This window comes from Pinus tabuliformis, chromosome 9 (genome assembly GCF_031772625.1).
Source record: "Pinus tabuliformis cultivar Carrire ecotype Pingquan chromosome 9, CPIR1, whole genome shotgun sequence".
Lineage (NCBI taxonomy): Eukaryota > Viridiplantae > Streptophyta > Pinopsida > Pinales > Pinaceae > Pinus > Pinus tabuliformis.
Window position 1 is genome coordinate 1,662,227,860 of NC_142307.1, and position 16,669 is coordinate 1,662,244,528.

Here is a 16,669-nt window from a genome sequence, read left to right on the forward strand (position 1 = left end):
CAACCAACACAATAAAAACATATCTGTGCTGAAGAGGGACAAAATGATGTAATTTGGGTGAGTAGGGCACAAACCTTATGTGTATGTAATACATATTCACATTTTTAATCTAATTAATTTCATTTATGTTAAACTCTTATGTGTCTAACTTCATATGGTTTACCTTATGAGCACAAGCTTTCTATAATTTTTATGTCTAGTTGTTTTTTATTAAGGGATGGGCCACGATAAATTAATATTGTTTTTAGAGTCTAGCTATATCCCTAAGAGAGGTCTCTAAGCTAAGAGCCATGGATTCAACTTATGGTTTAGTCTCCTTTGAGGAATAAACGAGGACTAGGACAAAGGAGAGGTTGATTGAAGGGACATGAACGCCAGTGGCTAAACTGCACAAAAGATGACATTGGGAATTAGTCATGGTTTTCCAGAGAAGAGAAGGTAGTCAGGACCACATGATCAAGCCCTTGGACCAAGGGAATGTCGAGAAAGAGCCAACCAACCCAACCCCTGACTACTTTGAATAATACCAAGTTCTCACCTCTGATTATTTGTGGGCTTAAAACTTTATTCGTCATCTATTTTGTCAAGAAATTATGGTTATGAGTTTGACGGAATCCATGTTGGTAGAGAGTTGGGCCAGACTTTGTTTTCGTTGGATAGCTTTGGATGAAGATTCACGCCGTTGAAGATAGCACAAATCTAGCTTTTCGAATGAGGAATACCTATACATTGGCTAGTTTTAGGGGGATTCAGAATCATGTGAATTCATTTCCTACAATTTTATGAGGAGGACCCAAGTTTCATGGGTTGATAACCCACAGGATCTCAAAGTTGAGCACATAAGATCAAGAAGTTAGAGCCATCAACGGTTCAGATACACAGACCCTAAAATCAGTCTACGACAAGTGGTATTAGAGGACATGAAGAAGGGAAGGTTTCCTGCAAAAGAGAAACTTCTAGGTATGGTTTGATAGAAGTTGTGTGATAATTCCATAACTATGGTTGTGGGTATACTTGTTGAAGGAGGTGAGCAAGTGTGCAACAACAAAGCAAGTAGAGGAAGCTTGAAAGGATCTAAAAGGGCTGAATTGAAATCCCAAAATTCTCAGTGAGGTCTTAGGGAGGCTTGGTTGTACCACACTCAACGATACACATGGTGAAAGAAGATCGAGATCGAGAAGAATGATATGAAACAAGGAAAACACATGATTGGGAGATCATGAATAATTTCAAGTGCGGGAGTCTCAAGTAAGGGCATAGACCCACACTAAAACTAAATTGACCTTGGAAGACTCCAAGATAAGTAGTGTGGCAACGAAAGACAAAGGACATGAATGCACCTTCATTTTTAGAGTAAATTGTAGCCTATAAAAGGCATACATGGCAAGATTCCTTTCTCTTTAGTTAGTGTTTTGCCTAGTTTTATGTGGACCACGTGCAAGTGTGTGAGGGAAATGACCAACACAATAAGTAAAAACCCAGACCAAGAAGGAGGGCTAAAATGTTGTAATTTGGGTGAGTATGCGAGAAGCCTTATGTATCTGTAATACATATTCATGTTTTTAAGATAGGTAATTTCATTTGTGTTAAACTCCTTTGTCTAATATCACATGGTTTACCTCATGAGCACAATATCTGCATCATTTTTATGTCTGGTTGTGGTGTTTTATTAAGGGACAGACCACGGGAAATTTATATTGTTTGTAGAGCATAGCCACAACCCTAAAATTGGTCACCAAGCTGAGCGCCATTTATTTAACTTATGGTTTAGTATCCTTGTAGGAATAACTCAGGATCAAGTCAAAGGAGATCTTAGTGTTAAGGGACATGAACACCAACTACTAAACTGCACAAAAGACGACATTGGAAATTAGTCATAGTTGTTTGGAAAAAGGAAGGTAGTTGGGACTGCATTGTTGGAAATAATACTGAGAGGGGGGGTGAATCAATATTATCAGATCAATAAAACTTTTTCATTTCCATACTTAGATACATATACGCTACTTCATTCAAGGGAACCCGTGTGTATACGCAACTATGTCTAAAGCAACTAACGTATATCCAAAATACTTATGATTCAGTTAATCCATTAAGTGTTGATCTTTAGTTAGTGCATCAGAACTTCATTAACTGTATGAACAGTAAGCATGAGCAGTAAAACATAACAAGAAGCACACATGAACACCATGATATAAGGTGGAAACTCAATGTGGGTGAAAACCACCTGCTGCAATTCGTTTCTATCTTCCTTTATTAAGAAACTTCTTTTACAATGTACTGGTGCAGTCCTTTACCAGCACGCAGGCTACAACCTGCAGAAGGCTACAACCTTCTCTCATTCTCCAGATTCTCCTGGAAGGGAGCTCCAACCCCCTTTGCTCTTGTACTAGCTAAGATACTAGTACGTAGGCGCCTGCCTACAATATTCTCTTCTCCAGGTACCACGTTTCATACATTTTCAGACTGGATACTCCTGAAGCACAACACTATAATCTGAAGGCCACGTTTCATCAAATTTTCATAATGGACCCATAACTATCATTGAAGCTCAAAATAATCACTACTAGCATCATCAATCTCTGAATCACTGAAACCCTGTCAATCAACACAGTCACAGAACTCTACAAAATCAATCAGAACCAACTGTATCATCAAAAACATGCATCAGAGTGCATACGCTACTTGGAAGTGCTGAATCTACGTGTATACGCAACTTCATCAAGGTGAACCAGCATATATGTCAATAATTACTTATTCATAGCTTCTCTGCACTTCCTGACTTCAAACATAACCAGATCATTACATATACAAGGATAATATATGTGTTAGCACTCAGATCTAGTCCATCGGATCCCATAAATATGAGTCATTATGATCTTGATCCATATTAGTTCTCATCCATCAATACACAATCATCCAACCAAGATATGCAAAATACTGACACCATTAAATAGTCATCAGAACTCATCAACAGTCATAACCACCTGTAACTTCAGACATCATAGCTCAAATGGTATATGCTACTATGATGAATCAAACCCGCATACATACGCGGTTTTTCCAAGGCCAACCCGCGTACAGATCTAAAAATATTTTCTTATAACTTTGTAGCTGTACCAGACATCAGTCATACTCATAAAATTTATATTACGTGCATTAGTATGCAGATCTAGAATAAGCATAATCAACCATATAAAGATAGTTCATTTCAAACCATTTGATCTCGATCTCTCCTTAGATCTTATTCTCCATCAACCGGTGAGATCCCTCGTTAGCTCAGATCAAGCAATGCATCATCAACCCATAACCTGCATACTGGATCTCATCCTTCATCGGATATTCAAGACTTTTCCAATGCTCTTGCCTAATGATCTTCTTCTCCTTTTATAGTCTTAGGCCTTTCTCAATACCACGGTCCAAAACCATAATAAATCAATACCAAGAGCCCAATACTTGGGATCAACACACTTGTCGAGATACCACGGTTCAAAACCATAGGTTCAAATACCGAGGACTAACTACCACGGACCAAAAGTAAGCTTTCCGACATGTACACGCTTTTCTGTGCATGAAATCATGTGTATACCCTACTTGGTATATAGTGAACCTACGTATACGTGACTTGGTATATAGTGAACCTGCGTGTATACCCTACTTGGTATATAGTGAACCTACATATATACTCTTCTTTCTTCATTCTTTGTAGTCTGATCATCAATTCTTTGCTACTGACCTGCTGCACTATAATTTGTCATCTGTGTGATTTGCCATCAAGGACAACACTTGTCTCATAATGCCAACAATCTCCCCCTTTGGACTTGATGGCAAAGATAACTTGTCACACTTAGAACTATCATCTAATTCCTTTGAACAGTCCTGCATCCCATGCATTCAATCACATCTGATATCTCTTCTGATGATTCATTAAGTGAGATGTTCTTCTATGAGAGGGTTGCCATCAAGTACAACACATGCATCATAATGCCAACATGCATTGATCAAGTCCCTGCACCAAGGGAATGCTAAGAAAGAACTAACCAATGTCACCCCGAACTTCTCCTACTAATGCCAATTTCTTACCTTCAATGATTTGTGGGCCTGAGATTTTGTGTGTTGTCGATTTTACTAAGAAATTATGGTTTTCTGTTTGAGGGAACCCACGCTGACAAAGCACTGGGCCACAAGTTATGTTCATTAGATAGCTTTGTATGTTCACATCCTTAGAGCTAGCACAACTTTACATTTTAGAATGAGGAGGCCATGTACATTCGTTAGTTTTAGGTGGATTTGTAAGCATGTGAGTTCATTTGTTGTAATTTTATCATGAGGATCCGAGTATCATGGGCCCATAACCCAAAGGTTCTCGGAGTTGAGTGCAGAGGCTAAAAAAGCTAGAGCCATCAACAGTTGAGATACACAGACCCAATAATCGGCTTGTGTCAATTATGTTGGTGAGTTAGACAAGAGGAGATCTACTACATGATATGTCTTTACTCTTGCAGGTGCAAGTTACATGTCAAAGATCTAGGAAACAATTGTGTTGTCCACTATTGAGGTAAAATATATATTTGCTTCACATGCATGTAAAGAGACAATCTGACTGAAGGGTTTACTAGGTGAGCTTGGAAGGATGCAGGAAAAAGTGAATTTATTATGCCACAGTGAGAGTTCTATTCATTTGGCTAATAATCCACCTTATCACAACAAGACTAAGCATATTGATGTAACATTTTGTAAGAGAGGTAATTGATGGCAGCAAAGTAGCTCTCAAAAAGATTTCCACACACACGAGAATTGTGTAAACATGTTCACAAAACTAGTTTTGGTATATAAGTTGCGGTAGTGTTTGGATTCTCTTAACTTGCAAAAATGATGATGAATGGTTGTGTGCAAGGGATTACAAATTTTTTTGTTAAGGTGGAGATCATTAAGAATGACGACAATGATTATCTAAATTATGTCTTCTTGTTAAAATGATGTTGCCCTAGAGGCTTTTTGTATTGTTGAAGAAGCATTGTTGACTTTTAATAATAAAGCATTCCAATCCTTTTCCACGTGGAAGTTTCCTTAAGACATTAACAAGTTTTACACATAAAAATGTATATCTATGTGTATGTGTTCGGTGCATATTTTTTCTTTCTTGATTAATTATTTGCCGGCTCAAAATACCAACAACTTCTATGTTCTTGTATGAGACTACTATTCTTCATAGCACTTGTTACGGTTGCAGCGCCTCCCTTGGATAGGCCACGCATAACCGGACATAAATGAGTTTTGATCCACCACATTTCTGTTCAGATGATAATCATCAGAGCCATGTTTATGTTCAGATCACCCACATCATAATGGTGATATGGTATTATCGGATACATGGAAAGATATACAAGGATGCCATGATTGGTATGGACTGTTAGATCCTATTCATCCTCTTCTCCTTTCATATATTACCAAATACTGAGTATACGTCATAGCTACCAAATTCGCCCCAATCATGAGAAAAAATTCGGGAATTCGTCAATACGATTCGAACGGCGAATTTTTCGATGAAGTTTGATTCGTCCACAGTGTTGGTTATTCGAATTTCGAGCACGTCCACGGTGTTGTTTTATAAGGATTTATGAGTGCTCGACATTCGATCACGTCCACGGTGTTGTTTTATAAGGAGTTATGAGTGCTCGACTTTCTGTAGGACATGAAACGGTGGACAACATGAAACAGTTTGCTGGATTTTCTGGGGACATGAAATCGTTAGGTATGCTTTTGCTTGGTGAAGAAATGACTCTGAGAATGGATGGGCATAGAATGTTATGCTTTGGCTTTGCGAATAGATGACTATGTTGAGAATGGGCGGGCAAAGAATGTTAAGGCATGAACATACAACTGTGTGTTCTTAAAAACTAAACAAATCAAATAGAAATAATTTTCAATTTGGATTTAATTTTTTATTTTCTATTTTTAATTTTTATTTAAGAATGTTAAGGCTTGAACATATGTAGATAATTTTATGTATTTAAAAGTTAAAGAAAAGAAATAGAAATAATTGTTCATTGGAAAAAAAAAATTATCATTTTCAATTTTACTTTTATTTTGATAATTTCTAAATTAATAAGTTTAGGACAATGATTTTTGTACAAATAAGTTTTGAAATAAGAAAATCCACTTTAGATTTATGTTTTTTCTTCTTAGTTAAATTATAACTCTCAAATTATAACTATCAAGGTTCGTCAATTTGAACGGGCTCGCTTGCAGGTTTCAAGGTTGAAATCAGATCTAACTCTCAAATTGTTATATTATCGAGAATTATTAGAAATAATTTAAAATTTAAAATTAACTACAAAGAAAATTATCAGAATACCTCATACCACATAGTACACCTCATACCACATGTTAGAAGAGAAAAAACATAAATACTATCGAATTGAGAAATTTTCATTAAAATTTTTATATTATAGTATCGTATGGAATTCGACTCCGAATTAGAAATTAGGAACTATGGTATACGTACGACCCTATTATGAAGCTTTCGACTGGGGACATGGCTCTAAGTTTCATGGCAGCTGCAAATATGGTCGAGGAAGTCTTTCGTTATAAGGTTATAAAATACATTTACATCTCGCCAGCTATAAACGTTCCCGATTTCTTAAAAAATAAGTTGGAGGTTGGAGACGGATGTAACTGGATTGGTTACATTGGGTTGCCAGACGATGAGACAGAGATTAATCGTTTTGCGCGAAGGGACATTGTGGTGACAATGAGAGTTGCTGCAACATACATGGAATGTCTCTCTGGTATTATGCATGCACTAACTCCTGCTCGTTTGAATCCATTGAAGCTTCGTGAGGATGTAATGGTGCAGCTGGGGTTTCTGGGCATCTACATTTCCCACGATTTAACCTCCAGGTTTAGCCATGGAAGCACCAGAGAGCAGCTTCTGTTTGAAATGCGAGACTTGTACACACTTAGCATAACAATAACAGGACACAGCATGAGCAATGCGCCAGCTATGCTTTGTACTTACGATATTTCAGATCTCGAACGACACCGTCAAGATTATGAATCTTGCAAAGGAATTCCAATAACGGTATATTCATTTGTAGACCCCCCCATGGGAAACGACGCCTTCAAGAATGGGATACAGTGAAGGCGACGTTGTATAACTGACCCTCAGATAGCCCGACAATCATTTCTCGAATCCTGAAACCTCGAAATTGTTAAAATTATTTACTCTGGGATGATTCAGTGATGTAGTTTTACTGTAAAATGACAGTTTTTTGGTGTGCAAAATTACAATTTCCTGGTGGAACGATTTTCGCAAAAAAAATTCTTCCAAATTGACAAGATCCGGCAAAATGAGTACCCTTGCCCTAAATGAATGATTACTTGAAATTTGAAATTATAGTAGTCTTCAACTATGTTCGACATAGTCATTGGTATCAAAGCATGGAAGTACATTCTGCACTGTGAGCGATTGAAGCCTTCAACGATATCAAAAGCATGGAAGTACACTCTGCACTGTGAGTGAAAAATATGGTTTCTCCAAGCGCGTAAAGAAGCTAAGATTCTGTTGTCTCATTGTCTCCATTTCTTCGCCGAAAATTGAGGTAATCAACCGAGTGTGGGTCAAACATAGCATTTAAGATAGCGACACTTTTTTAATTCATCCATTGTTTAATACATGGTCGCGGCCGTCACGGGCCTACCACAAATGCTTATGGGGCACCGTTTTAACAGGGTTCTTTTCTTTATTAGCTGCCCCCCAACTGTGAAATTTGTGGTTCAAACGATAGCGATTGAAAGAAGTGCTCCATCGGGATGCGTGGTTAACATAAACTAATGTACAAAAAATCAAGCATCCTTTATGTTAAAGATATTTAAAGGGGTATGAAAGAATTTTTACCTTTAGATTTATTTTCTTCTCCACTTATTTATTTAAAATAAAATTTACATAAACAAACAAACGTAGACTTGATAAGTAACTTCCTGTCCCTCCTAATTTACGTTATTCTGACCAACAAAACATAATTAAATAAAATCAAAATGTTTAAGTATGGGGGTTTACGCAGTGCATTATATTAGATATCATTTTGGGATTCAACTGCGTTAAGTAAGTCATTCACGTATGACCATTTCCATGAGAGGTAGTCGTAACTGACTAATTTCTCATGATTTTTGAATAGTTCACTTAGCACTCATTGCAATGGGTGATGCTCACAGGGGTGAAGAAGTGGGATTGAAACTAGTGAAATGAATCACATAGCATCAATCATCACCTCCGAGGCTTCCACCCGGTAACCAGGACTTCCCAGGAGGTCACCCATCCCAGAACTCCTCTTGCTCAAGCGCGCTTAACTGTGGATTTTTCTCCACAATCAAGCCCACTTAGCTTGCTACCCCATTTGCAAAACCTTAGCAAGTATTGTGCCTCATGAACCATTCAAGTAGAGATCCCTTGACTCTTTTTTGAATTTAAGTATGGGGGTTTACGCAGTGCATTATATTAGATATCATTTTGGGATTCAACTGCGTTAAGTAAGTCATTCACGTATGACCATTTCCATGAGAGGTAGTCATAACTGACTAATTTCTCATGATTTTTGAATAGTTCACTTAGCACTCATTGCATCGGGTGATGCTCATAGGGGTGAAGAAGTGGGATTGATTCATTTCACTAGTTTCAATCCCACTTCTTCACCCCTGTGAGCATCACCCAGGGAAAATTTTAAGAACCCCCCAAAATTTATAAATATAATAAATGGGCGAATCTCCATGGTATATAGGAAAAATGGAAGGCGATTTTATCAATAATATAAATATATATATATATATATATATATATATATATATATATATAATTTTTTGGCGAATCTCTCACCAGGCATGGCGAATATTTTACTCAATTATAAAATCTTGTAAGATCTTGGCGAGTCTTTCACTAAATAATAAAACTTTGTAAAGTCCTAGTGAATCTTAACATAGGCTACATGCTGGTTTAATTCCCCCATTTAAATAGGCTACATTCCAGGTGAATATCATGGGTCAATACCATGTCCCATTTTGGTGAATACCATGGGTCAATACCATGTGCCATTTTTATTTTTATTAATTCTAATATTAGGGTTAATAATGGTTTTTTGCATGGTATTAATAACAATCTAGTCCATAGTATTTGTCCCATAGTATTTTGGCCATAGGTTTCACCTAAATATAACCCATTTTTTGAGTGTTCGTAAATATAAGGTGACTTATGGAGTAAATATAAAAAAATGTTTTATTTGTTTACCATACCTCTCATTTATTTATATTTTTATTAATTTACCATACCTCTTTTACAAATATGGTATTTGGCCCATAGGATTCACTTAAATAAAACCTCTTTCTTGAGCCTTCATAAATAGAAGGAGGGTTATGGACTAAATATAAAAAGAGGTTTTATTTATTTACGATACGTCTAGTTTATTTATATTTTTATTTATTTACCATACCTTTTGAGTAAGTATAAAAAGACGTTTTATTTATTTACCATACCTCTCATTTATTTATATTTTTATTAATTTACCATACCTCTTTTATAAATATGGTATTTGGCCCATAGGATTTATTTAAATAAAAACTATTTTTGAAAATGGGCGAATGGATTCACTTAAATAAAACCTATTCTTGAAAATGGGCGAATGGAAGGTTGTAAGTCCTAATTTCAAGGGCTAAATTTACCTTTTTTACCCTCTCCCTTAAAATAAGGTGGGCTATTTGAGGTGATTTGTAAAAATGTACTATGATACAAAATATTCACCCACTAAAAATTTAAAACCCCTTAATTTCGCCAAAGGGCGAACATTCGCCCCTAAAATTATCCTTGGCATCACCCGATGCAATGAGTGCTAAGTGAACTATTCGAAAATCATGAGAAATTAGTCAGTTACGACTACCTCTCATGGAAATGGTCATACGTGAATGACTTACTTAACGTAGTTGAATCCCAAAATGATATCTAATATAATGCACTGCGTAAACCCCCATACTTAAATTCAAAAAAGAGTCAAGGGATCTCTACTTGAATGGTTCATGAGGCACAATACTTGCTAAGGTTTTGCAAATGGGGTAGCAAGCTAAGTGGGCTTGATTGTGGGAAAAACTCCACAGTTAAGCGCGCTTGAGCTAGAGGAGTTCTGGGATGGGTGACCTCTTGGGAAGTCCTGGTTACCGGGTGGAAGCCCCGGAAGTGATGATTGATGCTATGTGATTCATTTCACTAGTTTCAATCCCATTTCTTCACCCCTGTGAGCATCACCCGATGCAATGAGTGCTAAGTGAACTATTCAAAAATCATGAGAAATTAGTCAGTTACGACTACCTCTCATGGAAATGGTCATACGTGAATGACTTACTTAACGCAGTTGAATCCCAAAATGATATCTAATATAATGCATTGCGTAAACCCCCATACTTAAATTCAAAAAAGAGTCAAGGGATCTCTACTTGAATGGTTCATGAGGCACAATACTTGCTAAGGTTTTGCAAATGGGGTAGCAAGCTAAGTGGGCTTGATTGTGGGGAAAACTCCACAGTTAAGCGCGCTAGAGCCAGAGGAGTTCTGGGATGGGTGACCTCCTAGGAAGTCTTGGTTACCGGGTGGAAGCCCCGGAAGTGATGATTGATGCTATGTGATTCATTTCACTAGTTTCAATCCCACTTCTTCACCCCTGTGAGCATCACCCGATGCAATGAGTGCTAAGTGAACTATTCAAAAATCATGAGAAATTAGTCAGTTACGACTACCTCTCATGGAAATGGTCATACGTGAATGACTTACTTAACGCAGTTGAATCCCAAAATGATATCAAAATGTTACCAATATCACTATCATTATACCTTTTTTTCCACTTTTATGGTGAGTGGTGCATTCATCTCGGTCGTTAAACTCCACTCTTCTACTTTATTCTTGCATTAAAAATTCTTTTGAAAATTGTTTGTGCAATGGTAATTCATTTTTACTTGAACAAAGCTTTTAAACCGTTTACGAATAAATTTATATTTTGTTTCTACATTGATATATGTAGATAAGTGTATATCAAGTATATAAAAATTTATAAATTTATATTAATATATAGTTGATATAAGTTGATAGATATATATCAAATATATTAATAATTAAGTATTAAGGGGTTTGGGTAATGCATTATATTAGATACTATTTTTTGGGATTAAACTGCGTTAAGTAAGTCATTCATCTATGGCCATTTCCATGATAGGTAGTCGTAACTGACTAATTTCTTCACCCCTGTGAGCATCACCCGATGCAATGAGCGTTAAGTGGACTATTAAAAAATCATGAGAAATTAGTCAGTTACGAATACCTCTCATGGAAATAGTCATAAATGAATGACTTACTTAACGCAATTGAATCCCAAAAATTGATATCTAAAATAATGCAGTGCGAAAACCCCTCAATACTTAATTCAAAATAGTGAAGGGAACTCTACATGAATGGTTCATGAGGCACAATACTTGCTAAGGTTTTACAAATGGGGTGGGAAGCTAAGTGCGCTTGATTGTGGGGAAAACTCCACAGTTAATCGTGCTTGAGCCAGAGGCAACTTGGGATAGGTGACCTCGTGAGACATCTTGGTTACTGAGTGCAAGCCCGGAAGTGATGATTGATGCTATGTGATTCATTTCACGAGTTTCAATCGACTTCTTAACCCCTGTGAGCATCACTCGATGCAATGGGTTCTAAGTGGACTATTCCAAAATCATGAGAAATTAGTCAGTTATGACTACCTCTTATGGAAATGGTCATAGATGAGTGACTTACTTAACACAGGTGAATCCCAAAAAATGATATCTAACACATTAATAATTTCTAAGTCTATGGTAGAGATTTAATATTAATATTAACATTAAAATTAATTATTAGATTATTATAATAATTATATAAGCATGTATAACTTAAATAAACAATTAAATGACTAACTTTCAATTAACATTGAAACCCCAAAGTGTATGTTAATGTTAATATCATTAGTACTATGAATCAATATATATGCATGCTAATGTTAATATTATTAGTACTATTTTTAATATTGTTAAAACACCATGATCTCTCCACTATATACTATAAACCATATACATTACAAAACCTTATATATTAAAGATGCTAATATCAAAAAGCCTATATTATGAACTGAATATATTATAAACATTGTATATTAAACTCTAAAAAAATTAATCATAATATTATAAACTATAATATTAAAGCCTAATATTATAAACTCATTACTATAAACCCTGCACATTATAAAGTCTTTACATTAAACCCTAATATTAAACCCAACATTATAAACCCTATATATAAAAGCTTTAGACCCTAATATTATAAAGCCTAATATTAAACCTTATATATTAAACATCTTATTTTAAAAACTTAATATTATAAGCCCAATACAGAAACCCCAATATTAGAAAATCCAATAGTGTTAATCAAGATGTGTGCATGTTGGGTCAGAGTGCTATATACGAGTGCTAAGGTTTCGTTATGGCCACTTTTGTCTCCAGTGTGTTGGGATTTATTTTGATTAGGATTTAAGTGGGTGTTGTTTTGTAGTAATTTTAAGTAGGCAAGTTGAATTCTCGAGGGGAGAGCGGTTAGAAGCCCTGCTTCGAGGAAGTTGTTATTGGAAACAAGCGGGGGACCAAAAATCCTTTGTAAGGTTAGCTCATCCAGAGAATCTTCGATTCTAAAGGCACAATGGTAGTTGAAACTAAGGGGAAAATGCATCCGCAAAGCAACTCAAAATATGAAGTTTGTAATCCCGTCGGAAAGCCTGGAGGAACACAAAATATAGATGAGGGACTAGGCCTTCATATATAAGTTTGTTGGGACCTCACTGATAGAATTGGATATTGAGAAGTGGATTCAACAAAAATGATAACTGACAGGGAAGGTAGACCTGAGGCTAAGTCCAAAAGGTTTTTTATAGTGATTTTCTCCAACTTGGAGTATAAGGCTAGGCTTTTTGAAGGAGATTCATACTTCATGAACACTGCTAGTTTATATATAAGTTATTGGGAGGAGAGCCTCAACCCAGATAAAGAAGAATTTTTAGCATCTCTAATTTGGGTTAGGCTATATTTTATTCTAGTTGACTTTTGGATTTCATAAATCCTGGAAGGAATTAGTAACCCCCTAGGGAATTTTGATAAATTTTTTGAAGTTACTAGAACATCGTAGAACATGTCATACGCCAAAATTTTTGTTTATGTGAACATCTCACAACCATTTCCAGAATCTATAGATTTGGAATATCAGGGGGAAATTTGGTCTTAGCCTCTAGACTATGAACATGTTTCATTGAGATGTCTCCAATATCATGAACACAACCATATATTTCAATATTTTCTCTCGGAAAAGAAAGAATTTTAAGAAGTGCGTCACTAGGGTTTTGGAAATAGGTTCACAAGCTTAAGGAAGCATTGCAAAAACCCTAGGGGCAAAGATCAGAGGTAGAAGAAAACTTACTAAATAATCATAATGTTTTTACAGTTGTGGAGAACATAAAAGAATAATTAATGATGCTTGAGTATATAAATATGGAGGATTTGCTCAATAGAAGCACAAATCATAAGAAAAAATCTAAGAAAAACTCTTCGGATGAAGATCCTCCTCAATAGTGGTTGCTTTATTTACCTTGGATTGGTGAATTCTTGTCGATGTTGGAGGAGAGCGTACAATGTTTCAATGAGGAGGAAATATTCCTAGTGGATCTCATTTATAGTTGGGTGCAAAAGAACTTTCAGAACTTCCACCAGATGATAAATAAATTTATTCTTAGGGATATCAATGCTAGAAAAACTAGGGAGGCTTGATTGAAGTCAAAGATGGAGGTTATTGAGATATGAAGTGGGAGAGGGAAATTCGGAAAGAACCAATGATAAAGGAAGTTAAGTGCAAGGATAGGAAGACAATGAAAGAAAATTTGCAGGCTACTGGAGAATAACTAATCAATTATGGTCAAGTGATAGCCTTCCCAAAGTTTTACCCCTCCTCCCAAACTATCTCTTAATAAAGGTGTTACCGTGGAACATAAGAGGGGTCAGTAGAAAGAGTAAGAAGAGATATCAGAGAGATAGAATCAACAATGATAATCCTGTTGTGGTTCTATTGTAAGGAAAAAAGTGAAAATGGAAAAATGAGTGAGATAACACAAGGATTTTGGAAAGGAAGTGAAGTTATGGCCTTGCATGCGAGGGGGAGAGAAGGTTGTCTAGTGGTCCCATGGAACCCTTCATAAGTAAAATTCCAATGTTGGATAGTGAGTAATAGAATTTTGTGTCGTGAATATAAATACTTGGACTTGAAAGATCCAATTTGGTTGTCAACACTCTTCAGTCAAATAATTCATTGCAAAATAATGACCTCATTAGTGGAGTTGAAAATCCATGGGAGATTTTTTCATGAATCATTGCAGGTTTTAGGTAGGGATTTTAACATTATTAAATCATTAGAAGGAAAAACTAGAGGTATTAGAAGATCAGACCCATAGTCAATGAATTTTGTAAGGTGTATTCCTCACTTGGGTTTACTGGATATCATTACATATAATGTAATTTTCACATGGAATAATCGAGGAGCGGCAAAGCACTACGTCGTGTGTAAGTTGGACAAGCTTCTAATCTCTGAATAAGTGGCAGGGAAATACCTTTTTCTAGAAGCTCAATCCTTTCGTGTTTGGGTTCTGACCAGTTGTTGTTCCGCTTGGAGATTGACATAAAGGAAGCAATGAAACATAGACCTTCTAGGTTTGAAAGTTTTTGGCTCCAAGATTCTAAATTCATAGAGAAGGCCAAGAGTTGGGGGAAATAGATAAGAGTGATAGGAAGAAATAAAATACATACATTTTAGTTGAAGTTGTAAGAGATAAAAGATTAAACAAATATGTGGAACAAGGAGGAGTTTAGAGATATTTTTGAAGAGAAGCAAATCCTATAAAATAAAATGAAAGGAATTCAAGAAAGAGTAATAATGGAAGGCAGATCATAGGACTTACTAAAGGAGGAAGGTTACAATCTTTGCAACCTAAAACGTAGAAGAAAGTAGGAAGAGTAAATATCGAGGAAAAACTCAAGATTTCAATGGCTAAAGGAAGGGGAGAAAAATAGTAGTTTCTTCAGAAAATCTATGGTTAATCATAGACATCATAACAAGGTCTTCTCCGTGACTGGTAAAAATGGGCAGGGTAAGCCCGTTCATGAATATATTGAAGAAGAATTGCTGGATTATTTTAGAGATATTTGTAGGAACCACAAAACAGTATACAACAAGATTTAAATAAGATCAAAGCCTTCTATTGTAGTAGCTACAACCACCCTCCAAAATTTTAGCCTTAACCAATTTTGGAGCCTCCCTTGGGAGTTTCGCTTGATGACAACACACACTCGGGTTCACTCTGTGATCTCATGTGATTCCTTACATCCACCTTACTTGTTCATTTCATTCGAGTTTATGCATGCTGGTGTCTAATTCATGCTTGTGACCATGTTCTAGTTATGCTAAAAGTCTTCGCTTCATATGTGCTTGCAGTGTTCGCTATGTAAGCATTTGTCGCACTCAGACACGGAGTCACATTCACTATTGTGCAAGCATTGTCTCGATCAATGACAGACAATCACGAGTGTCACACTTGTCACTTACACCTTTGGCCAGTCATGTTGAACATTTGTCTTTGGATGGTTTTAGTCATTTTGTCATTGAGTCATGTGAGTGTGTGTTTGTATGATCACCCATGAATCTTTCAATCATTCACACACTTAGTCATTTTGCTAACGTTCTGATGACTAGACTCTCCTCTGACAACTACATCATCACCCTGCCATTGACTCGATCGATTGTCAGCCAGAAAAGTGAAGAAGCTCCAAGCTAGTCTTTTCAAGTTGTGCTGCCCGCAAGCAATCCAATCAACTCTCATGTTGGCCCCCTAGACAGTCGGACCCAACAGTCACCCCGGAACTGACTCCCCTAAAAAATTGTGCAGAGGCCACTAACCTTACTTGCTCAGCTGACTGAGAAAATTGTGCATATAGGTTGGACAGAAAACAAGTGCCCATTGTTGTCTCCCTCGTAAAATTGTGTAGTTTTCCGAGTCAGTTATCCCAACAGTTGATCCAGTGCTCATCTCAGAAATTGTGCACTTTTCATGAGCAGGCCTTCTACTACCCAGCGGTGTGCTCAACTCAGAAATTGAATAGAGATGATCAGCAGACCAACATCCCCACCATAGTGCAGTTTCCCCTGCCAGCTGCTCCTAGCAGCAGACTACCAATTCCCTCTGGGAATTGAGTAGTTTATGCTGCAACTGATTAAGCAGCCAACTGCCAGTTCCCTATGGGAATTGTGTCGTTTTGGCTACCAGTCTCCTGAGCAGTTCCACCCAAAATCTATGCAAACCCTGCTTAATGACCCTCCTTACAGCCCAACCAGATTCCTTTAGAAAATTGCGCAAAATTTGGCCTTCCAACCCCTGCTTCCCACTCTTTCTGAAAACTGCATAGATTGTGCCTAGCTTACCTTCCTGCAGCCTAGATTGTCCCTCCCAAAATTTGTGCAATTTTTCATTCCATCCAAGCCAGAACTCACAGAAAGTCACTGTCGACTTGGATTGTCCATCTCCATCAC

The 16,669-nt window shown here is 36.6% G+C and overlaps 1 protein-coding gene across 1 annotated transcript; it reads left to right on the forward strand.

The window, feature by feature from the left end:
- Positions 1-6,535: 6,535 nt before the first annotated feature.
- Positions 6,536-7,141, forward strand: LOC149155252 (galactolipase DONGLE, chloroplastic-like). Its single transcript, XM_089444372.1, has one exon. The coding sequence runs from the start codon at positions 6,536-6,538 to the stop codon at positions 7,139-7,141; it is 606 nt and encodes a 201-aa protein (XP_089300498.1).
- Positions 7,142-16,669: the final 9,528 nt, after the last annotated feature.